The sequence below is a fragment of the Syngnathus leptorhynchus genome, chromosome 8 (genome assembly GCF_054491065.1).
Source record: "Syngnathus leptorhynchus isolate UIUO chromosome 8, UIUO_Slep, whole genome shotgun sequence".
NCBI classification, from domain to species: Eukaryota; Metazoa; Chordata; class Actinopteri; order Syngnathiformes; family Syngnathidae; genus Syngnathus; species Syngnathus leptorhynchus.
In genome coordinates this window covers 4,175,994-4,200,894 of record NC_141202.1, presented here as the reverse complement: position 1 = coordinate 4,200,894, position 24,901 = coordinate 4,175,994, and the positions used below count along the sequence as shown (strand labels likewise).

At 43.1% G+C, this 24,901-nt stretch overlaps 2 protein-coding genes across 7 annotated transcripts in view; both read left to right on the top strand.

Annotated features, from left to right (window-relative positions):
* Positions 1-17,250, top strand: part of hivep3b (HIVEP zinc finger 3b) — a 33,318-nt gene extending 16,068 nt beyond the window's left edge. For 4 of the 6 annotated variants that reach the window (XM_085918269.1, XM_085918270.1, XM_085918274.1 and 1 more), the window contains 8 exons: positions 5,378-7,701; positions 7,836-8,119; positions 8,201-10,042; positions 10,531-10,673; positions 13,339-13,514; positions 13,707-13,808; positions 14,922-15,583; positions 15,743-17,250. In XM_085918269.1, coding sequence (XP_085774395.1) covers positions 5,718-7,701; positions 7,836-8,119; positions 8,201-10,042; positions 10,531-10,673; positions 13,339-13,514; positions 13,707-13,808; positions 14,922-15,583; positions 15,743-16,354 — 5,805 coding nt within the window. In that variant the 5' untranslated portion in view covers positions 5,378-5,717 and the 3' untranslated portion in view covers positions 16,355-17,250. Of the gene's footprint in view, positions 1-919; positions 1,836-5,377; positions 7,702-7,835; positions 8,120-8,200; positions 10,043-10,530; positions 10,674-13,338; positions 13,515-13,706; positions 13,809-14,921; positions 15,584-15,742 lie in introns of those variants that run through there. The other 2 variants (XM_085918271.1, XM_085918275.1) reach the window with 2 other exon arrangements.
* Positions 17,251-21,727: 4,477 nt separating this feature from the next.
* Positions 21,728-23,743, top strand: LOC147052033 (endothelin-2). Its single transcript, XM_085918822.1, has 4 exons — positions 21,728-21,826; positions 22,188-22,338; positions 22,487-22,600; positions 23,275-23,743. Exons 1-4 carry the CDS (start codon positions 21,760-21,762, stop codon positions 23,318-23,320), a joined length of 378 nt encoding a protein of 125 aa, XP_085774948.1. The 5' UTR covers positions 21,728-21,759; the 3' UTR covers positions 23,321-23,743.
* Positions 23,744-24,901: the final 1,158 nt, after the last annotated feature.

Genomic DNA, 24,901 nt, shown 5'->3' with positions numbered 1-24,901 from the left:
ATCGCATCAGGGCGGCACGAGGGCACAAACAACGCTCTCATTGAGTCCACCCGGAGCAAATGTGAGGAACCAAAGGAATCAAAAGTGGAAAGGCAGCTGATTAAGAGTGAAAGTATCATCAAGCAAGGGCTGAAGAATGTCGAGAAATTTGCCATCACCATTCATGATGTTGTCATTTTTATCAAGGTCCTCTTCCAAATTTCACAAGGAATAAATAAATATGTGAATGAAAGTATTTTTTTTATGGTTAAACGATTTAGAAAAAAATTTTCCTCCTGAATATTGCGATTTAAAATGCAATTATATTTTCAAGGTCGTCTTCCCGCGTATTTTTCAACAAACATATTCAAAACCTTTGTTTGTATGAACTATTCTTTACACAAAATAAATCATAAGTCAGACATATATATATATATATATATATATATATATATATATATATATATATATATATATATATATATATATATATATATATATATATATATATATATATATACACATATACACATATACATATATCTAAAATAATTGTTCCACCCATACGTATTTGGATGAAGCAAACGGGCAAAAGAACGGTCATTAGGCAGCTCCTTGTTTGTGACTCATCCCGTCAACCCACCAGGCGAGGCGACCATGTGTTGCCGGCCTGTGTTCTCTCCCGCCTCCTCTCTGATAAGCCCGTTGGTTCGATGTGGCGGCTCGTCGTTCTGCGAGCGTGTTTATTTTAGAGCCTGTGAGTCACACTTCCTGTACTCTGCCAGTGAGGCAACGCTCTTTAGAACAGCAGGAGCCGCGTTCATTCTCAATTCTCTCCTTTCTCTGTCCACGTCTCTCCCTCTCGCTCGCTCCCTCGCTCCCTCGCTCGCTCTCGTTGATAGGCCCGGCCTCGCTGCTGCGTAATGCGGGGGCTCGCTTGAATGGATGACACTCTGGAATTCATTTACAGATCCGCTGCTCCGGCAGGAACTGGAAGATATACGTAAATGACACATGTAGGTATAGGGTTCATCACTCAAGTAGACTTCCCCCCGACCTCTATGATGATCTCAATAACATATTAGAACCTTAAAATGTTTAAAATTCCACCATGCCAAGAAAGTCAGCTTCATCGGAATTGTTTACATAGGATTGGAATTTTCCGAACGGGTAGTCGGACTTTTACAAAGTCAAAAGAATGTCCGATAAAGGTGTTTACTTGCATTTTAAAAATGGGGTTTTCCCCAAAACGTACAGATCCAGTCAAGGCTCTGTTCTCCACCTGCGTAGCCCGTCCGTACGTCAACAAACCAGATGGGACATTTTGGAACCATTTACAAGTGGAAATAATAACAGATGTGTCCCCGTAAGGGAAACACAGTAGAAACCCGTATTGCTTCGTCGAAGCGTTTTTTTTTTGTAATCTTTTGCCGCGGCCAATCAATGTTTGTGCAAGTTAAAGAAAAAGACGACAGATCTTGTCGCAGCGTGTGTGCTTTTTTTTTTTTTTTCTTACACCTTTCTGGTATGCCACCCCAAGAATGTGTTTGCAAGCGATAACCACCATTTTTTTTACTCGAACCGTAAGAATATCAATTGCTCTCGATTTCCTACCGCGCCTTTCCACCTCCTCTCTGAACGTTTATACAGTACAGTGGAAACATTCATTTGGTGTCCCCCCCCACCCCCTTTCCTCCTCCTCTCCATCACTCTGTTTTTACCTCACCCCCACCCTCCCTCTCTCGGCAACACACCCACTCAAGCAGTCATATCCGCTCTCACTCGCTGGCTCTCCATGCTTGTCTCCCAGAGCCTGTGAAGCGTCTCTGAGGGGGAAGACCAGACTGCTCTGTCAGGTAATCTCAACTCTTGTCTGTCTGTCTGCCTGTCTGTCTCTCTCAGAGACATCCTCCTCTTTGGTTCTGTCTCATTTAAATCCATCTTCCTCAGAATGCTCAGTATCGCGTCACTTTTTTGTTGTTGTTGTTTTGTCACTACCTGTCAGATAACTTAAATGGACCAATGCATTGCAACTGTTGGGGACTCTGGAAACATATCAAGGGATGATTTATTTTTTTGGGTTAAATCTCTGTTTAAGGAAATGATTTTGGTCATGTGTTGCTATTTGTGTGTGTCTGTTTACAAGATTACCCCAAAACTACTTCACTGAATTTTATCAAACTTAGCGGAGGAGTGTGATATTGACCGAAGGAGAACTCATAAAATTTTGATGAACATGCTAAATTTTTCATTTTTTTTTTTTTCATTTTGCATTTAGAGTGGTCATTCCCATTCCATCCTTTTTGACCTTTATTTATTTGGCAGTTAACAAAGCCATATGGAATGTACATTTCTGCCACCAACAGGATTGGAGGGGAACGAATTCATTTTCTCTAGTTTAGAATATTTCATTTCATCAGAGTTATAGTTTCCCTCGTGGGGCCATTAATGACTTAAATGGAAATGAATGGGTGGATATGATCACATATACACACAGCAGAAAAGTTCACCAATTTTCTAATTCATTTTGAAAGTTGGATTATAACAAAATATTTGACAATATCTCACTGTTATTAAAAGGAAAAACAATTTAGAGTTTTGGTATCTTAACATTGAGTTGACACACATTATTTTCTTTTTGCGGGCCACATAAAATGATGTAGCCGGCCAGATTTGGCCCCCGGGCCTTGGGTTTGACACCAGTGCTTTACACCAGGTAGCTGTAGAGTTGATTTTAAAATTCTGCTATTGCTTTATAAATCACTGATTTAAACCTTATCTTTTGGTTGTAAATGTGCTTAAATGTGGTCAATGTGCTTTCTTTTTCAAATGCAACTTGGCTCAAAAAATGTTGGGAAAAACTACGCTAAACTATTACAGAACCTCAATTTGATATTTCTGGCCTGGGTGAAAGTTTGTTTTTCTTTTTTTTTTTTTTTTTCCATTCTTGTTATGAAATTTCTATTATGCACAGATGAATGAGTCAGATTCGTTGTGTAGGTTGAAAATGATTTTCTATTGGGTGAAGGAAAACATTGAGTCATTTTCATTCAAAATAAATTTTAAAAAACTCTCCGTCCTCTCTCTTGCCTTCTGTGACAGAAATTTGTATTCTTATGTTCATAAAATAAACAATAACATTTATTTGAAAAGTTCAAATGATTTAAATTCAAAATTAATTGACACAATTTAATATGTTGACATCAAAGTAGCTTTTTCTCTGGATCGGGATTATTACAAAAACTCTCATAAGGTGAGCAAAGTTATAAAGTTGAACTCGGTCTCTTATCAAAGCCTTGGCAAATCCTTCTTTTAAGCTTCTGTGATCCCAACGCGTCTTGCGACTGACTGAGGGCTTCGGTACGATGTGTTTCCTCAGCTGGTGTCCGTCGAGACCCGCTGACTTAAGTGGCTTCCCCGAGTCAGTGAGAGTTTCTCCGCTCACGTCTGACATCTGCTTGGCTCTTTTAGATTTTCTTTTCAACCCGAGCATGCTTTTCTCGAGTTACTGGAAAGCATGTGTGGGCTCGGCTTTAATTGAAAGCTTCGTGTCACCTCCTAAGGCCGAACAGTACGACTTGAACTCTTTTGCATTGATATCAACCGACTGTCACTTAAAGACGGGTTAGATGTCAAAGGTCATGCCAGCTTGTCAGTCTAAGCAGAGGGCAAGCATCCCCCCCCCTCCCCTTCCCTTCCCTCCCTCGCTTCCTGCTGCGACTGTGTGTTTGTAGTCAGAGAGGATGCTGGGAGATAAATTTAGACCTCCAGCTCCCTCTCCATCTGCCGTTGCTCAGAGTAGGTTTGTTTCCATGGGAACCAGCACCAGACTACTACCAGTAAGAGAGAATAGGGAGAAAGAAGACATGAGTGTGTGTGTGTGTATTTTGGGAGGTGAAGGAGGTGACAACAGCTTTTTAAAAAGCACTTAAGAGAGTTTATCTGTCCTCGGGGTGCAACGCAATTTATTGTTTCGCCCATATTGGTATCCATCATTACCAGCTGGGTGAATACATGTGGGTATTGATGAGGAAATGAACATGCACTGAGCTAAGTGTTTTATTTTATTGAACACACCGCTCTGGAAAGGAGAAAGTCTGGACTTGACCTACTGGAGAGACATGTGTGTTCAGGTGTACACACAATAGCACTTGGTTTCCCCTGAATTCCTGAATCTCACTTACTGTAAATTGCTCACTCATTCTTCTCCCTCTTCTCAGAAGGAACAAGTGAGGCAAGCTTCGAGTAAATTCTTACAAATCAATTAAGTTGATTGACAAGTTCTGTGAGACTTTTAAACTCTAAACTGAGCTTGGATGGAAGATCAAGACAAACATTTGTCCTCTGAAAAATGATCTCGCTATAGACTTAATACCTAAAGGGGGTAATATTTCACCCAAGGAGCAAACAGCAATGGGATTTCGACAAATTACCACCTGATCTGAGGTTTTACAGACAATGTCATCAGTGTCCGAGCATGTGCAAATATGATTTTCCACGTGGCGGTGTTTTCTTAAGTGTTTAAATCCGGGGAAGGCAATAAAGTTTGAATGAATTGAATCAATGTTGTGTACAATCTGGATCTCGCAGAGTTTTATTATCCTCATAATCAGCAGATAGAGGGGTCACCTCAGGACAGTGTAACTGATTGGCTGTCACAGTCAATGCAGAGCTGCAGACTGGATGTAGGACTTGGTCTTGTGGGGCTTTTACTGTTCACTGTAGGCAAGCTGTACGTGTGTGTGCGTGCAAGTGTATATTTTGGCATCATGCGGAGGCTCCACTCAGGCATTCCTTCCCCTCATCTCACTGGCAAAGCCCTCTGTGTGTTTCCCCAGCTCAGAGCCGACAAACCAGACTTCCATGAATAATGGAAGCAACGCTCTCCCTAACCTTCAAAAGCCTTAACTAATTATCCTGTTTAAATTTCTGCATCAACAGCTATATGAAGCAGAGATCACCTTGAATTGTAAATGGCAATACAGTATCAGGTACATACATATACAGTATAAAAAAAAAAAAAAGGACCCTGATCTGTACGTCAAGCCTGATTTTATTCCACATAAGCTCTTGCTGTCCAGCTGTCTTGTATCCGTGTTGTATAGAAAAGATTTTAGACTTTGGCTATTATCAATAGCAAGCACTCAATCTCACTTCAGTGATTCAAATGAAAACACTCCCCTACACTTCAATGGTCGGGCCAAATCAGATAAATGTAATCTGCAATTCCAATGTTTGTTTTGACTATGTGCCCTAAAACTGTTGCCTCTTCCATTTGGTACCATTGCTGTGGATGTGACCTGGGTTGTTCTGACTCAAAGTTCCTAGATGGGATTATTTGCCTTTGACATACAGTACATATATTTTAAAAGCTCATACTTGTCTGTTTTGTTTCTAGAACTCTTCAACCATCTACGCTATTGCGGACCAGCAAAGAAGACACGGAAAAGATTTTGAATTGGCTGTTAGGATGGCTACAGCTGGGCAGAAGAGGAGTTTCTCTATACCAAGAGCTGAACTATGTTTACTTACGTCAGTGCTGCTCCAGGGCACATTTTAACAATGCCTCACTTGGTCCTCTTGAATAACTTCAGGCCCACGCTGATAGAGGCGCTTTGGTGTGATTTACAATCACCGTCCACAACCCCTTGTCTCTGACCTCCCCGCTGCCATGTGATTAGCCCCATGAGGCTCCAAGAGCCCTCGCGTGTGTGTCTGTGAGGCCTCCTCCTCACCCTATGGAGGCTGAGCCCAGCCATCCGGGTGATGGGGATCGCTCTGGAAGACAAGAGCAGCAGCACGTGACGACGGAATCCTCCTTTGAGTCTTCTCCGCAGCCCCAGCAGCTAACTAATCCTCGTCCGGTACACAGAGCTTTGGGGCGACTGCAAAACCGCCAACCCAAACGTGCTGATCTTCTTCGGTTACAACAGCAAGCAGTAGCATGGCAGCGTACGGAAAACCCAGGTCCTTCAGGAGGCAGCTTTTTCTCTCCAGGTTCCGCGTCGACTTCATCTCATCACTCTTCATCCTCCACCCAGGTTGAACATGGCCAAAAGATCTCGCATCAGTCAAGCCAAGAGACAAAAGAAGGGGTTAGCTCTCCTAGGAAAGGAGAGAAGAAACCTCAAAAACCAGGGAAATATGTGTGCACTTACTGCGGTCGTCCATGTGCCAAGCCAAGTGTTCTTCAGAAACACATTCGCTCCCATACAGGCGAAAGACCTTATCCTTGCGCCCCTTGTGGCTTTTCCTTCAAGACCAAGAGTAACCTATACAAGCACCGAAAGTCCCACGCCCATCGCATCAAAGCAGGCCTTGCATCCAGTCGTGACGAGCCCAGTTTGAGCGGGCCGGACTGCAGAGGTATCGGAGAAGACGTTGAGGAACATACAGAAGGAGAAAGCACTGAGTCAGAAGATGAGACAGGCCACCACAAAAAATCTTCTCAGGAGATTTTGGCCCGGCAGAAGAAACGTGGTAAGGAGCCACCGGGTGGATCGGAGGAGAGCCAGAAGCCTGAAGATACTCAAGCTGTCAAACAAAGGCTTGCGCTGAGGCTTAGTGAAAGAAAACGTGGACCAATAGCTTCACCCGATGATCCTCCTTCATCCCTCTCAACTTCATCTTCTTCTCTTGGCCCTGGCAGTAAAGGCAGCACAGAGTCTGGTTACTTTTCTGGATCTGGCAGCACGGATCTGTCCCATCTTAGCCCTCCCAGTGCAAGTGCCAAAACCTATGCAGAAATCATTCTTGGGAAATATGGAAGGTTGGGAGGGCAGCAGCGTACTTCACATCCACAACATTCTCAGTCCCCGCTCTCCTCACTGTCTGGAACAGAAGAAAAGAGTATTCCCTTTGCTGTCCCCAAAACTCAAGTCATAGAACATATTACAAAGCTTATAACCATCAATGAAGCAGTGGTAGACACCAGTGAGATTGACAGCGTGAAGCCCAGGCGCTCTTCTCTGTCCAGGAAAAGTAGCCTCGAGTCACCCAAATCGACTACCCCCAAAGACCCCTACATCTTCGACCCCAAGGGAGAAACCCCCGGTCCCAGCGGGTTAAGGCACCTTCACAATCCAGAAACAGACCAACCAATCACTCCGGCATTGTCCACGGTGCCTCTTCTCCGAAGCCGCTCGATGCCATCATCAAGCAGTCAATTAGAGTCTTCTGCATCTGGAACAAGGTCCAAAAGAGGCTACCGTCTCTGCCATTCCTTTGATGAGCAGCAGGCCATGACGACAGAGATTAATATCGGTCATGCCCACCGTATGTTAAGGCGACAACCTGCCATAGAGGTTCCCTTGGGATCTGAACTTATGCTGGAGGAGATTCCCCCTAACCCTTCTCCTTCAACCAGTGTCTCTGACACAGCCAGTCATCCAGAGCAACAAGCACCACAAAATCCATTTGAATGCAAAGTATGTGGAACATGCCTCCAGCATGCTGATAGCTACAGAGCCCACCAAGGTGTGTGCATGGTCCAGCAAACACTGGAACAGGAGAGCGGGGATCCAAGTAAAACCGGCAGAGAGGATCGCCCTCAGATGATGATGCACTATAAATTCAGAGCACTGGCAATGGCTGTGAGGAAGAGGAGGAAAGAGGAGAGTATAGAAGAGGATCTTCCAAGTCCTGGGTCCGTAACCGTGTCGGGGAGTTCTGCAGGCATCATTCCAGTGGCAGGTCCACCAGGACCCAGCCAAGCGCTCTCAGGTTCGTTTCTTGATATCCTTGTCTAATCATTGATGTTCATGTAGACTGCACCACTTAGAACGGAATACATAAACGTCCCATCCTAAGCCGTATATCGTTGATCTCCACGTCATTTATTTGTCATGTACTTGTAGGTGGTACCGTACAGACGGAGTCGGGACAACATCGAGATCGGAAGGGCGTGTCTGTAATCCAGCACACGAGCTCCTTTGAAAAGCAAGAGAGCCTCTCGATGGAAAGTGAGGGGTCAGACGTGAAAGAGGTTCACCAAGCACAACAACCTCATCCCAAACCATCACCTTCTGCATCTCGCCTCATCCGCCAGCCCAACATTCAAGTGCCAGAGATTCTTGTTACAGTGGAGCCCGATACTGACATGCCATCTATGTCACCGCCAGTGACCGCGTCTTCCTCTAAGGTCTAACGATTACATTTAAGGCAATTTAAACTGTTTGTCTTTTATAATCTGACTTTTGCTTCAACGATTCATCTATCCTAGGAGGCAGATAAAGTGGAGGAGTTTCAGTGGCCGCAACGTAGCCAGACTCTTGCCCAGCTCCCTGCAGAGAAATTGCCCCCGAAAAAGAAAAGACTCCGCTTAGCCGAGGCAGCGCAATCCTCCGGGGAGTCTAGCTTTGAGTCTGTGTCCTTGCCTCGCAGCCCCAGTCAGGAGAGCAGCATGTCCCACACTTCAAGTCTTTCTGCTTCTTATGAGGATCCCACGAGGTCAGAGCCTACAGTCTGGGGCACCGGTAGCCAAAGTACCCAAATGTTGACAGTGCCATCTACTTCCCAACAACACAACCAAAGCCACAAGGAAATGAGGCGTTCAGCTTCAGAGCAAGCCCCTCAGAAAGCAGAGCAGGTCTCCGATAACAGAAGTAAATCCTTTGACTTGGGATCCTTATCCTCTCAGCAGTCGGCATCCTCCTGGAAAGAACGGCGCAAGTGTCTTCTCGTGAAGCACGCGACCTTAGGGGAACCAGAACAAGAAGAGGGAGCCAGAGCGGAGAGTCCAAAGCCTGGGCCGTCCCACTCCAACCATCCTCTTTTCTATTCAAGCTCCCACTTCAACCCGGAAGAGACAGGGAATGTCTTGCAGTCGTTACAGCCACGAGATATTCCTCGTGAAATCGTCCAACAGACATTACATCCGGGACCTCGATCCCAGCTACTCCCAGTCACCACCATGTGCCAGTTTAGAACCTTTTTACATTCGCAAACCGATGGACCTCTACAGGTACACCCAATGCAGATTCACATGGCTGAACAAATGGGTATACCATTCCACCAGCTCCCTGCTCTAGTTCCTGTCCAGTTTCCTCTCGGTGTGAGTCAGTCCCTGTGCCTCCCCGCCCCGCCATTACATTCCGCAGAGGGAAGCAGCGCTTACCCCTACCCGCGCCCCCTCATTGCCACATGTGTGGCACAGCTCACACCATCAGTGTCTCTTGTGGTTCCGGTCCGCCTCCAAACCCACATACCTACCTATACACGAGCCATGTACACCACCCTGTCCCAGATCCTGACCTCCGCTTGTCCACGGGAGCCCATTTTTTGCACGACCATGACAATCATGGGCAAAATAGACAGGGACAAGTTACAGAGGTCTTATTTGAAGGTCCCCACACCAAACATTAAGATCCACCTTCCTGGGGAACTGCAGTCCCCTTTTGTCGAGGAGTACGGTCCACTTGGAGCCGGGGGGAGTAAACGTATGCTCTCACCCGCAGCCAGTCTTGAGCTCAGTACCGAGGCCCAACGTCACCAGAAAAGGGTAAAAGAGGAAGCGGAAGGGGAGCGACACAAGCCTGAAGGAGAGGTGGAGGATGTCGACAGTAAGATACACGAGGAGGGAGGAAGTCAAACTGGTGGGGAACAACTAGAAGAGGTTGAGAAGAAAAAGGAGATCACAAGCATCTCCACACCTGTAAAAAAAGAAGGGGAGCTCAATCCAAGGCAATTTAACAAGGAGGACAAACATGTGGATGAAGCCATTGTGAGAAGTCAAAAGGAGGAGGAGCTTAAGGAGATGGGGATCGGAAGAGCAACCGCCCGTTCATACCCGAGCCTAGACACGTTAACCTCTGTCAACTGGTGCTACCTGAACTATGTTAAACCCAACCCAACTGTTCAGAGGGACCCTCGCAACTCGGTCTATTCTACCTGGAGTGTCAGCGGGCACAACCCAAACTTGCCAGGTGTCAGCACTAAGGTGGCCTTGTCTCTGCTGTGCTCCAAACAGAAGTTTAGCAGAGAGACGTATACCGTCGCCACGGCTCCAAACCTAGCCAAAACTGAAAATCCTCCCGCAAGTAGCGGCACCCCCCGAATGTCAGAGGTAAAACGAACAAGCATGCTATGAAATATTCATATTTTGTCACAGCAGGGGTGTCAAACTAATTTTTGTCACGGGCCGCATCATTGTCATAGTTTCCTTCGAAGGGCTTAAAATATTTTTAAAAAATGAATGGAAATAAAAATTGCTAGCAATTACTCTATTTCTTAAAAGTGAACTCCATTTTTTATTTAGTATTGGCACATAAAGTCGATGCACAATTTGTCTTGGCGGGCCACATAAAATGATGTGGCGGGCCGTATCTGGCCCCCGGGCTTTGAGTTTGATAGCTATGCTCTACAGTTTCCAGTTTGTTCTTCCTAATTATAGCAACATAAGTTTGAAAACATGTCATTGCTTATTTAGTTAAAGGCGAGTTTTAAGACTAGAGAGCACATACAACCCAATGAACCTCCAAGGTGACCTTCAAGGTATGACACCACAGACATTAAAAATAGCCATCTCTTTTTTTTTTGCCACCTTTTTTGCAGGTACATCCGATCACAGCCCATTCCTCCACCGACGTAACAGATCACCAGCATGAAAAGGAGGAGACTAAAGACACCAGGGAAGAGGAGAGACCTTCCACCTCAAAACAGTGTGAAACATCTCGCGTTCGCATCTTTGAAGGCGGGTAAGAGCTATTGCTTCTCCGCTCGCACTGACGCATTGACTGTGACCAGCAGAGCAAATATAAAACTCAAAAAGTAGGATAGGGACTGGGAATAGATACAATTGTAGCTGCAGCCAAGTTTTTTCCCCCCCTCCCGCTTTCTGCTGGCACAAGCCTCTGAGCTTTAGAGGGGGTTCATTTGGCATAACGGCACAGAAGCAGCATGTTAGTGCATGCGCATGCTGCCTTCACTTTGACAAGCTCATGAATACCTGAATTCACCAGTTATATAATACACTGTCATGATGGGGTTAAGTGTGTGTGTGTGTTGTTTTTTTTTGCTTCTAACCTGCAAATGTTTGCTCAGCTCACTGTACTGTGTTCTCATAGCGTATGTTTACTTTCCATAAATGCCCCAGTGATCTCGAGAAGTGTCTTCTTTCCCAGGGTTTGCTGTGGTTTGAGTTCAAAGGTTTGCCCAGAAGGTGTAGATCTCTTTACAACAAAGGAGCTCTAGAAATAGATACTAACATTCAAAAGGAAGAGGAAGAAAAGATGGAAAGGGTCAAGTCATGAGAGAAGTGGATTTTTTTTTTTTCCCTGACGCCCAGAGTAGAAGCTGTGCTGATTAATCACATCTTAAAGAAATTGAAATAAAATGGCCATATTTGTTTTTAGCTAGAATGGGCTAATGGGGGTTTATCATTTAAACTGTTCTTTGGGGGAGTCTGTAATTACAAAAAAATATATATTTTAATGATGGATTCCTTTTTGACGTTTGGGTGTGATGCTCTCCACATAAAAGTAGCTTGATAGCCGCGCAACTTCTGCCTTGTTTTTCTGGAGATGTAAGTGGATATTTTTAGCTTGTGGTTAGAAAATACATGCCAGTGAACAGTAACCCGTCTCAGAATCACTAAAACACAATGGCACTGTTGAGACTATCCTGCTGTGTGTGTTTTTTTTTGTTTTGTTTTTTAACTCCATAATTTGCTGTTGCAGCTTCTGCTATACAACCGAGACATTGACAGCCTGACTTCTTTGCAAATGTGGTTCATGCCCTTTAATTAAACACAGTCAGCACACATTTGGTATTTACATCATTTGAATGGATTCGGAATGCCAGCACTTTTTTTTGAAAGTAGGTCGATTTAGTCAGATGACCACGAATGACCTTTTCGGTAAACATCTGGATATTGCGGATGGATACCTTAATATAGATTAGACCCAAATGTGTTGCTTGATTTGTGCTTAGTGTCTATTTTAGGTTGTAAGTAGGCTTCCCTTCCCTCTCTTTAGCGGTCGGGAAGGCCACCCGAGTAGACGAATAGCTAATAAAGTGTGTTTGTGTGTGCGTGCTAAGGGTGCAGCATGAGACTGAGCGCTGCGAGGGATTTGGTGGGCATCCCCAATCCGCCTCTATAAAGACGGGCTTGTTTCCCAACAACTCTGCCGTGTGTGTGCGTGTGTGTCATTTGTCGGAATGTTTTGTGCATTGTGCCACATCTGCTTTCATCCTCCCATCGTAGCCACCAGCACGTTTTTGTTGTCCCTCATTAGCATATAGTGTTTTCTGGGGGCAACAAGCAGCACTGTGATCAACTCCAGCAGCTGTTCCTGCAGCTGTTCCACCAACTAGTCTTATTTACTCTTTTAACCCTCAACCCGAGGTCTTGTTAATTGCTTTTTAAATGTGTGTGGTTTTGTTTCTGCTCCGCCCCACTTTACAGTGTATTTTTTGAATAGACACCTACCTGGCCACAGCTTTAAGTACACCTGCACCATTCAGTGAGATCCCAAATAGTAAAGTTTGTAGTATGATGCCCCTGTCGTGTCGTTCAATAAGGTCATCAAATTATTAGGAACTACAAACCTGTTACAACATCGTGACACTTCAAAATAGCAGTTCATTTGTCGGTCACATGACAAACCCCTCCCAAAAAACTTTAAAGAAAGTACATTATACTAATTAAAAATGCTTTTTTTTTTTTATGGACAAAATCTATCCTCTCTTGCTTGCTCAATTGTTCTCACTCTTGAATTGGCAAAGACCTCCCAACAAAGTATGAAAACAAGCCAGTTTTAAGTCCACTTGTAAAGTCTGTCTTGAAATTGAATTTTTAACAATGTCCGACATTTGTTTTCTTCTGTTCGGTCACCTGGATGTATGTATAGTATTTTTTTCTTTTTTTTTTTTTTTTATGAACAGCACTGAAGTAGTTCTAGCCAACCAATCAGAGGATAAAAAAAATGCTCCGAGACTTGTGAGTTGTGAATCTGAAATCTGATTGGTTGAAAAAAATACAGCCAATTTGACAGTGTGTGTACTTTGTCTAATATTGATTATAATCTCAATCAATTGTGCAGGTGAGCCTAATGTTGTCTGGCCAGGTATACAACTTATGATTTCTACTTATTATTTTCATGCACTGATGAACATTATTGATGCTCTCTGTCTGCTTGGTGTCTAATTAGTCAAATCTGACCATTATGAAGGATCAATACTGATGTGTGGCTGAAATAACAAATAAATAACAAATCCGGATATATTTATTTCATCCAGGCAGTGAGATGAGCCATTTCTACAAAAAAAAAAATCAAAGTGACATTAATTTGTGATTTTGTGACTTTATGTTGGTTCTTTTTTCTGTATCAATAACGCATGCCCATCCCGTCTGTCTGTCAGGTATAAGTCTAACGAAGAGTATATTTACGTTCGAGGGCGTGGCAGAGGAAAGTACATATGCGGGGAGTGCGGCATCCGCTGTAAGAAGCCCAGCATGCTGAAGAAGCACATCCGAACACACACCGATGTCCGTCCGTACATTTGCAAACACTGCAACTTTGCCTTCAAAACCAAAGGTTAGGGGACGGTTAACGAGATATTTACGTTCTGTTATGTTTGTCTGTGATATAAAATCCATCAACTTTAAGTCTGCCGCTTGCATTTTTTTTTTTTGTCTATATCTGTTGTCGAAAAATGACCCCATTCGTTTTCTTTGCCCGCTGGAATCCGGTGCAAATTTTAATGCGCTTTCCATGTTCCCTTCGCAGGGAACCTTACCAAACACATGAAATCAAAAGCTCATGGGAAAAAGTGCCAGGCGATGGGAGTGTCTGATCCGTCCGCCGATGAGCCGGAGAGCGAGGAAACAGGTACGGTGAAGACTCGTAGCTGTTCGGCACTTGACGGCTTACGCAATCGTCATTTACTATTCCCCAACCTTTTGCCCCTTGCATAAGGAAAAAGATAAATAATGAAGAATGAAAAATTTTCCACGCTGCTTTTGTTTTTTTGTTTTTTTGCATACACCGGCAAAACCTCATTACCCGCTCGCCCTCCCGCCGTCAAGTTTTCTTTGCTGTCAGTCGGCACTCGTCGCATACAAGGACGCAAGCGTTTATGCTCTGATTTCATTCATTCCCTGCTGACATAGTTTGTGAATAGAAGTGTGATGCTTTTCAAACGTAGTCTATTTTTAACACGGTCGTGGCGGCTTATGGAACGTCAGCAAGACAAAAGCCTCTTACTTTGGGGTTTGTTCTTTCACTTAAATTGAATGTTGCTTTGCACGGGTTAATTATTCATCTAAATTTGTTCCAAAATTTTGAAATCATGTCAAACGGAGATTTTTTTTTTTTTTTACCAGCGTACACAATCATTGAGTCTTTTCTTACCTCAAATGATTTTTTACATGAGAAATTTTGAAGGTTAGTGTTTCACAAAGGGAAAAAAATAAATGACTTTATTTTTTTTCTTGTCTTGCCAAGATGGACATTCAAAACTGCACAATTGTACCATCTAACAACAGACCATGAAATGTCATAACAATCTTCATCTGCCAAGGTTGCTGTCTGTATTGTGTATTGTTTGTAATCCTCGCATTATCAACCAAACTCAAATTCAACCTTCTTAAATTAGGGCCAAGAAAAAAAAGATTGAGTTCATTATTGAATTAAGCAGCAAAATTCATCCATCAGCCATTTTGCCACTTGTTGTCACCTGAAAATGACATCATAGTTGCTCAAGTCACAACCAATCACGGCTCAGTTTCCGAAAACCGGTGATCCGTGATTGGCTATTGTTATCATTTATTGCTAAAATGGCTTTCCTCACCTCTGGCTATCATGGTTTCACGCTTGGTTGAGGTAATAAATAAGCCCGAGGCAGAAACAATCTCACTGAGCTTCATCTTAGCATAGCTTGTAATAAAACAGGATGAATGTGAATGGAAGTGATGTAAATAAGACTGTTTTGTTTTCTTCCAGCAGGGAGTGATGAACGTGCGTGTTACTCCGAGGAACAGGAAGAGCACCAGTTTTCCAACGCGGAGGAGTCCGAGGACGATGACGACGACGACGATGATGACGACGACGACGATGGGGAAGAGTCTCACGAGGAACCCCCTTCCTCCTGTTCGTCGGATACCCTGCCGTCAACAGGGGGTCTCTCCAAATGCAGCGGTCGCTCCCCGCAGTGTACCACGGAACCCGAGCCCGCCGGAGTAAGTCCGACTCCGAGTCTGGAGACTTCCCAAAGAGGGGCTCTGAACAGCAGACGAGCCGCTTCGCCGGGCAGCAGGAGAGCTCTGTTCTCCCGACGGAACTGGAAGGCATCACCAAGGACCTTCTCCCCTAGCAGCGAGAGCTGTTCCCCCAGTCACAGCCTCTCCCCCCGCCTGGAGCTGTCCTCACCCATGCACAGCCTGTCCCCGAGAGCAGAACTACCCTCACCCGGGCGCCAAGTTTCACCCTCCCCCGAAAGAGGACCGTCTCCCATCAGGCCCGTTTCGCCGCATCGTCCCAGCTTGCCGGGCTGCTACAGGTTATCACAAGCTAGGACCCCACCCTTGCCGATTGAAGCGCAGCAGCGGACCCTTGGATATCTTCCTTGGGAACACCACGGCACAAAGACTACTCAGATGAAAGTAGTAAGTCCTTTGCTGTACTATGAACACATAGGCTTACTATGCTACTGTATTTGAATCATTATGGTGCTCCTGGGTGTTTTATCAACATTATATGTACAGGAAACACCTTTGTTTGAAATGACATTAGCAGAATGTTTGTTTCTGTGTATCTCCCTACAGGACAAAAGTGGCACTGCAACGGACAGGCATTCATCGGCAGACACCTTCTTATTCCCGCCCACTTTTCGTCTTTCCACGTGCGAGGGTTATCCCGGCCACAGAGCAGCGGACAATATCTTCAGTCATCTTCCAATGCACTCGCAACAAGCCAAGGTCCCCTATTTGATGATTCCCATCGGTGGGATTCAAATGGTCCAAGCCAGGCCAAGGTCTAATCCTTCCACTCCCTTGACCCCGATGTCTCCTTCCGCGGAGGGGCCATCACCGGCCAGACTTGACTCACTCTGGGGCGGGACCCCAGGACCTCAAGGGAGTAGGACTCCTGGGAGTGACTGGCCAGTGGACTACCAGGCAACAGGAAGCAGCCAGTCAGGACAGTGCAGTGTCATGTGTTCCAAACTGGAGTTGGAGACCACGGACTCAAAGCAATATGGCAGCTCACAAAGCTCCGCCCACACGTGCAGGCGCGCTACTGAGTCGAGCCAACGTCGCAGCGAAGACGGACGCTCCTTCAGTCTAGCGGCCCCTGAATCCATGCGCCTGATTGGACAGCAGCCAGAGACTGAGAGCAGGGCGACGGTGGACGCAGCTAGAGAAAAGCGGAGCACCTAATTCGATGCATCTCCAACTTGCTTTTTCGGTCGCTACAGTCGTCTTGTTTTTTTTGTTTTTTTTCAATCGCTTTCTTTTTTATACAGTTTTCAATACTATTGTTAACTTAAATGTTTGTTCTTTGGCAATATTCAGGTTTGTCATAAAAAATGCACTTTTTTTTTCTTTGTGGAAAATGTTTCTGTAATGTATATACAAGAATTATATATGATTATACACACACACACGATTGATACTGGTAATGCTACTGTCTGTTTGAATATATGTCAAGAGTGATACAAACGTGTAAATGACCAAAATCTTAAATCAAACGGAATTACTCCCCCCCCCTCCTCAGTATTACTCCACTTATAGTTACTTGTGCCTTTTCTGTCCAGGTTTGTGTTTTGAGGTGTATAGTACAGATAGAAAAATGAGAAGGCTGTGAAATTTTATATTGGACTTTTGTGTCATCAGACAAGATTTATATTTGGTGTTTTGTTTTTGTTCTTAATACTGTTGCTTTAATTCCAGGGTAACCAAGAGTCACATCGACGATTTTGTTGAAGGAGCAGCAGAAACTTGTCAAAGGAATTGCACTGAAGTTCTATTTTTTATTGTAAGAGACTTTGGATGAGAAATCTCCTTACAGGGAAGAGCGCTCCTTATTTATTGCTATTTGATGACAATGATCATTGTTTCGGAATTGTTGTTGTTGCTGTTGTTGTTTTATTTTTACTCTGTTCAACGGGAAAAGAATATGTTTCTTTTTCTTACTTTTTTTCCATGATATTAATGCAATTTCAATTGGGGACAAAGATGAGGGGTGGAGTTTGATTGGTACCGGCGGATTAAGTGCCCTGCAAATTTCACACAGCAGAATTTGCAGTCATTGGCAAAAAAATAAATAAAAAATATTGCACCAAAGAATCTTTTGGTTTTGCCTTTTTATATACTTTGAGTGGAAATCCAAGATTGTCATGTAAAAAAAAAAAAAAGATATATTCAATCATTCATTCAATGTGCTTAGCTTTGCATTTTAGTTATTTTACTTCCCTTCAATGAAAATGAAAAAACAATTTGAGATGCACAGGTTGTAGATGACATTAATGGTGGGGGGAAAAAAGCTGACAAAATAGGTTTGACCACTAGAGAGCGTTGTTCTACCATGAACCTTCATGCCAATTGCAGCAATTCTCACACGAAACAGAAAGTTAGTCAGAAAAAGATTTTTCCCTAATGAAGTGGCCTGTTATTAGGTACACCTGAAAATGGCGGTGTACCTAATGGAGTGTCCGAGTGACGTCACAGATCAAACAGCCAATCAGAAAGTGGGGGTGAGGGCGGGTGTGGCACTTTTCACTTTCACTTAAACTTTTTCCCTAATGAAGTGATTAGGTACACCTGTGTCCGTGTGACGTCACAGATCAACCAGCCAATCAGAAAGTGGGGGGTTGTTTGGGTGTGGCACTTTTCACTTTCATTTAAACTTTGACCATGATTTTTCCCTAATGAAGTGACCTGTTATTAGGTACACCTGAAAATGGCGGTGTACCTAATGGAGTGTCCGAGTGACGTCACAGATCCAACAGCCAATCAGAAAGTGGGGGGTTGTTTGGGTGTGGCACTTTTCACTTTCATTTAAATTTTGACCATGATTTTTCCCTAATGAAGTGGCCTTTTATTAGGTACACCTGAAAATGGCGGTGTACCTAATGGAGTGTCCGAGTGACGTCACAGATCCAACAGCCAATCAGAAAGTGGGGGGTTGTTTGGGTGTGGCACTTTTCACTTTCACTTAAGCTTTGACCATGATTTTTCCCTAATGAAGTGGCCTGTTATTAGGAACACCTGAAAATGGCGGTGTACCTAATGGAGTGTCCGTGTGACGTCACAAATCAACCAGCCAATCAGAAAGTGGGGGGTTGTTTGGGTGTGGCACTTTTCACTTTCATTTAAATTTTGACCATGATTTTTCCCTAATGAAGTGGCCTTTTATTAGGTACACCTGAAAATGGCGGTGTACCTAATGGAGTGTCCGAGTGACGTCACAGATCCAACAGCCAATCAGAAAGTGGGGGGTTGTTTGGGTGTGGCACTTTTCACTTTCACTTAAGCTTTGACCATGATTTTTCCCTAATGAAGTGGCCTGTTATTAGGAACACCTGAAAATGGCGGTGTACCTAATGGAGTGTCTGAGTGACGTCACAGATCCAACAGCCAATCAGAAAGTGGGGGGTTGTTTGGGTGTGGCACTTTTCACTTTCATTTAAATTTTGACCATGATTTTTCCCTAATGAAGTGGCCTTTTATTAGGTACACCTGAAAATGGCGGTGTACCTAATGGAGTGTCCGAGTGACGTCACAGATCCAACAGCCAATCAGAAAGTGGGGGGTTGTTTGGGTGTGGCACTTTTCACTTTCATTTAAATTTTGACCATGATTTTTCCCTAATGAAGTGGCCTGTTATTAGGTACACCTGAAAATGGCGGTGTACCTAATGGAGTGTCCGAGTGACGTCACAGATCCAACAGCCAATCAGAAAGTGGGGGGTTGTTTGGGTGTGGCACTTTTCACTTTCATTTAAATTTTGACCATGATTTTTCCCTAATGAAGTGGCCTTTTATTAGGTACACCTGAAAATGGCGGTGTACCTAATGGAGTGTCCGAGTGACGTCACAGATCCAACAGCCAATCAGAAAGTGGGGGGTTGTTTGGGTGTGGCACTTTTCACTTTCACTTAAGCTTTGACCATGATTTTTCCCTAATGAAGTGGCCTGTTATTAGGAACACCTGAAAATGGCGGTGTACCTAATGGAGTGTCCGTGTGACGTCACAAATCAACCAGCCAATCAGAAAGTGGGGGGTTGTTTGGGTGTGGCACTTTTCACTTTCATTTAAATTTTGACCATGATTTTTCCCTAATGAAGTGGCCTTTTATTAGGTACACCTGAAAATGGCGGTGTACCTAATGGAGTGTCCGAGTGACGTCACAGATCCAACAGCCAATCAGAAAGTGGGGGGTTGTTTGGGTGTGGCACTTTTCACTTTCACTTAAGCTTTGACCATGATTTTTCCCTAATGAAGTGGCCTGTTATTAGGAACACCTGAAAATGGCGGTGTACCTAATGGAGTGTCCGAGTGACGTCACAGATCCAACAGCCAATCAGAAAGTGGGGGGTTGTTTGGGTGTGGCACTTTTCACTTTCATTTAAATTTTGACCATGATTTTTCCCTAATGAAGTGGCCTTTTATTAGGTACACCTGAAAATGGCGGTGTACCTAATGGAGTGTCTGAGTGACGTCACAGATCCAACAGCCAATCAGAAAGTGGGGGGTTGTTTGGGTGTGGCACTTTTCACTTTCACTTAAGCTTTGACCATGATTTTTCCCTAATGAAGTGGCCTGTTATTAGGAACACCTGAAAATGGCGGTGTACCTAATGGAGTGTCCGAGTGACGTCACAGATCCAACAGCCAATCAGAAAGTGGGGGGTTGTTTGGGTGTGGCACTTTTCACTTTCATTTAAATTTTGACCATGATTTTTCCCTAATGAAGTGGCCTTTTATTAGGTACACCTGAAAATGGCGGTGTACCTAATGGAGTGTCCGAGTGACGTCACAGATCCAACAGCCAATCAGAAAGTGGGGGGTTGTTTGGGTGTGGCACTTTTCACTTTCACTTAAGCTTTGACCATGATTTTTCCCTAATGAAGTGGCCTGTTATTAGGAACACCTGAAAATGGCGGTGTACCTAATGGAGTGTCCGTGTGACGTCACAAATCAACCAGCCAATCAGAAAGTGGGGGGTTGTTTGGGTGTGGCACTTTTCACTTTCATTTAAATTTTGACCATGATTTTTCCCTAATGAAGTGGCCTTTTATTAGGTACACCTGAAAATGGCGGTGTACCTAATGGAGTGTCCGAGTGACGTCACAGATCCAACAGCCAATCAGAGAGTGGGGGGTTGTTTGGGTGTGGCACTTTTCACTTTCACTTAAGCTTTGACCATGATTTTTCCCTAATGAAGTGGCCTGTTATTAGGAACACCTGAAAATGGCGGTGTACCTAATGGAGTGTCCGTGTGACGTCACAGATCAACCAGCCAATCAGAAAGTGGGGGGTTGTTTGGGTGTGGCACTTTTCACTTTCATTTAAATTTTGACCATGATTTTTCCTAATGAAGTGGCCTGTTATTAGATACACCTCATGGACACTTCAATAGGTACACTACACGAGGTGAAAAAAAATAAAATAATTAATTAATCAATATGAAAGTGTAGCGAAGGATTCCGTGAACGATTCTTTTGAACAAATCTTTTGAGTGAACTGATTCTAAAGATTCAGTTCACTTAAAAGAAGTGGAATGCACATCACTAATTCGGAGGGTGGCCTTAAAATGATGGGATGCCCGTGGAGAGCAGCACATCTGCTCTCTTGAGGGAACTGAACTTTTGTCCTCCAGCGCAAGAATGTGTCGTCAAACCTTTGCAGTTATGATGCTGGACCATGTCACACATTCCACACATGAGGAACAATGTGAATTCGAGTGTATGTACAGTAAATAGGTAAGTGTCATTTATCACCTTTATTTTAAAGAAATCCCCCAATATATAATTTAAATAAACATGAAGTGATCTGTAGTTTGTTCAAACAAGATTTACCTTTATTGGCTAGAAATCTGTCACATCCATCAAGCTGGTTAATGAATGACTCATGTTCACAAAAGTCTAGACTATTAAAAAGATGATTCACAGTGTTATAGACAGTTTAGCATTAATCCTTTTATACTGTATATGTCTGACTAGTGACATTGACCAATTGTGCGTATGTTCATACAAATGACATGCAACTGAGACGTCTCATACTTCATGAGATGTATTGTTTATTGCAGTATCCCATCATGCACCATTTATTTATTTGTGATGATATGGAAAAACAGTCAGACTTCACTTGTAAGGTCATGTGACAATCTATGATGACAATCTAACTTTGTATGGGTGAAAAAAAATGACACTACATCATAGAAAAAGCAAAAAAAAAAGTATTTACAGTGCACTATGCTCCATTAAGAACATTAGTTACATTAATGTTTGGTTTAGAGAGAAGTTAGTAATATGGCAGCCTTTTGGTCACATCTTGAAATTATGGGGAAAAAAAATACAGTTTTCACAAAAAGTGCTACATTAGTGCAAAACTATAACCGCAAGATAAACATATAGTAAAATTAATACCTCAATACTAAATATCCAAGTCAAACATTTGGAATTAATCAGTGTTGTGAAAACACATGAGGGATGAGGGTCACTCATTGTGACTTCCCCATGGCAACTGTGGGCGGAGCCATTGTCATGACGTCATGACTGAGGGAGAGGAGCAAGTATAAGAACGTCAAACAAACGCAATCCCAGTAGTGACAGCACAGAAATGAGCAATATGTACGCTCACGTCAGCATTTTACTTCTCATAACACTTTGGGTGTCTCTTCAGCATGGTGAGTACACTTTTATCAACTTTTCTTAATTGTTATTATTATTTTTTGAATAAATATCCTACAATATTATGTGTCCTGCATTTGACTCAAGGGACTGCACTGCATCAGCTTCACAAGTGTCTCATAAGGTCAGAAATTAACTTAGCTTGTGTTTTTTGTTTTTTGTTTGTTTGGAAGTCAGATCGTGAGTTACCAAATGTCCAGTGTGTCACACACACATATTATACACACATGGTCTGCGTGTGTCATTGCGTATATATTGATATGTAGTGTAGACATGCACTTTGCCACTCATGGCTACAATAAGATCAATTTTTTGCTTGACAATTGTGTTAAATGTGCATCTTTTTGTTACTAACAGGCTTTGGGCACCCCCTGATGAAGTACCAAAATAAGCATGACGACGTCAGAGCGGGAAAGCTAAGGAGCAAACGTTGCGCATGTAGTAGCATGCACGACTCTGAGTGCTATTACTTCTGTCACCTGGACATTATATGGGTCAATACGCCCAGGTAAGTAGAAGGAAGACAAAGGGTGACCCTATTGATTTGAAGCCAAATCTACATTATCAATGAATTATCAAATAGGTTGGGTGTGCAAAGTATTAAAGAGCAAAGTCTTTGCTTATGACACATTATCATTGTGCCTTTGTTTGTGCAGTAAGACAACGCTTTATGGCCTCGGTGATGCTAAGGCACGGCGACGAAGGTCTGCGGCTAGGTGCACTTGCGCTAACCTCTCCGATCTCATCTGCACTCGTTTTTGTTATCGAAGGTGAGTGCTGATCAAAGACACATTCAGTTTGGATAGGCTTATTCTATTTATTTTTTTCTGCAAAGTAAATCTTTTCCCGATCGGATGACTCGGGGTTGGTGTCGCGTTTTGTCATCCTTGGCATTTCTATTCATAGCCGTTGATGACACAGCACTTTATGAACACACGTTTTAGGTCTCGATCGTCAAAATAAAGAAATGTAGAAAAGATGACATGGCAACTTTGTGAAGATGGAGGGAAAGAAGTCAGCCTTATTTCATGTACTGCTGAGTGGTGGGCTTTGGGTGGTTAATTTTAAACATTTTAGTAGGCCTGTAAAGATAAGGTGTTCAGAGTTTATGTAAAACAAGTACATAAAAAATAAAGAAGATCATGTGCGGTGTTTATACATGCTGAATGAATACACATATATATATATTATAATAATTAAATAAATAATAAATAAAAATCAATTATAATATATATGAAATAAATATTTTCATCATAAATCATTTCTTAACTGTACAGACAATGCGATAAGACAAGTAACCATTTAGGATTGCCAACTTGAAAATATGGTCACCACCAAGTTGTTAAATATATAAGTTAAAAAAATGTTTTAGAGCAAACAACTTGCTTTCTTTGTTATGTGAACTAACAAAATAAATGCCATTTTTCATTTTGTGTCCCCACAGAGATGTGACGAGCAGGTCCAAGAAAGTTGACTGTGCATCAGAGTGAGAGGGAAACAAATGTCCCGTGGGACTAACACATCCACCATCCAGCATCGGAACAAATCCTGCTGCTGCTGCTCAGATGGCGATGCGAGAAACCAGCTGACAGATGCAGCCGACGGGGAGAGGTGAAAACCCCCCCAGGGATGTTCTTCCAAGAATATGTGGAAGGTGCAAAATGACGGAGGTCTGCAAACACACCGTGCAAAGCTGATGTCAAAGATAAGAACTGACAGGTCCAGAGCACTTTGCCTTCGGATGTCAAAGTGTCGCCTCAGATGTCGAGCATACATGGAGACAGGAAATGCGTCATTTTTACAGAAACCCTTCATAAAATGACTTATCAGGTGTCTTCATGGGATTCATGGTCTAGAAAAAAACAAAGATATAATTTTGAAGTACCTTTTAACAATTTACTGATTAAATCAAATAAAGCACATAGTTTGGTTACTTGTATTTTCACCTTTGACCTTTCCTGCTTTTGTAAAAATGCGTCAATGAGAAAAAAATGGCTCAAAGGGTTCCAGGTGTGAAGAACATATGAGAATTTGGTGTCTGCATATGGCGACAGGCAAACACATCTGTGACTTCAAAAGGAGGCCCGGGATGGATGAATGATCCCGGAATTCTTCGCTAAATGAATAATAAGTTGACTTGCTACTCAGATTGGCGCAGCTGCTGTTATCACAAGCGAAGAATGCGGTGTTTTGCTCAAGGGGATGAACGGGAGGCTGGTACAGTAATGGCCTGTCGCCCTGTGTTTCTCTCTGATTGCTTGCACTGCGCATACCATGCGTGCAAGCTGGGCCACAGCGGCGGAAAAACAATCGCCACGGATTATTCATCTGCCACTTAGTGAAGAAGGAACACAAGCGGTAACCTGCTTTTGCTGTTTGACCAAATAACTTCAATGAATACTCTCACAGATTTTCACAATTGACTCATACGGTTTCTCCACGCCTTTGACTGGCCTGCCTTGAGCTTTTATTTTGACAGTGACAAATTTATCAAACATACTTAAGCTTGAGTTCATAATTTTAATTTATGTAATTTACTGACCTAGACACGGTGATCCCTCAGAGGGGTTCGTGTTTATGTTACCAGAAAGAAGGAAGTATGTCACTGCGCTTACTTCCTTACTGAGATGAAACTGAATGGAAAATGTGGGCGTCTTAGGGAAGTGAAGGATTTTCCCCAAAAAACTTATCATGTTTTTGTTTCAAAATGAACCATTTATTATGTTTTGTCCTCCATTATGAGTTGCATTACTAGTAAGACAAATATCAAAACAGATGTCTTCCGTGACTTAACCTGCTGTCCCGGCCATCAATTTGAACATAATGTCTATTTTGAAAAAGGATGATAATTTGTGTATTTACTTGTTTCCATTGGCATAATCGAGGCATCCTGCAGATTACACATCTAAAATTGACTTTGTGCGTAAATTGGGACAAGATTGTTATTATTTGAATTATTCATACTTTTTATTCGGTGATTTTGTGAAATTCATGCCTTGTCTCCCTCAATAAAGGCTGGGAAACAGCAGAGATCAGGAAGGACATGTGTCCACTAGGTGGCGACGTCGAGC

What these genes read in the sequence shown, in the direction of transcription:
- LOC147052033 (XM_085918822.1), top strand. Translation starts at nt 21,760, where the DNA reads ATGAGCAATATGTACGCTCACGTCAGCATTTTACTTCTCATAACACTT. An exon ending in TTGGGTGTCTCTTCAGCATG is followed by an intron (nt 21,827 to 22,187) that starts GTGAGTACACTT and finishes TGTTACTAACAG; the next exon opens with GCTTTGGGCACCCCCTGATG. An exon ending in ACTCGTTTTTGTTATCGAAG is followed by an intron (nt 22,601 to 23,274) that starts GTGAGTGCTGAT and finishes GTGTCCCCACAG; the next exon opens with AGATGTGACGAGCAGGTCCA.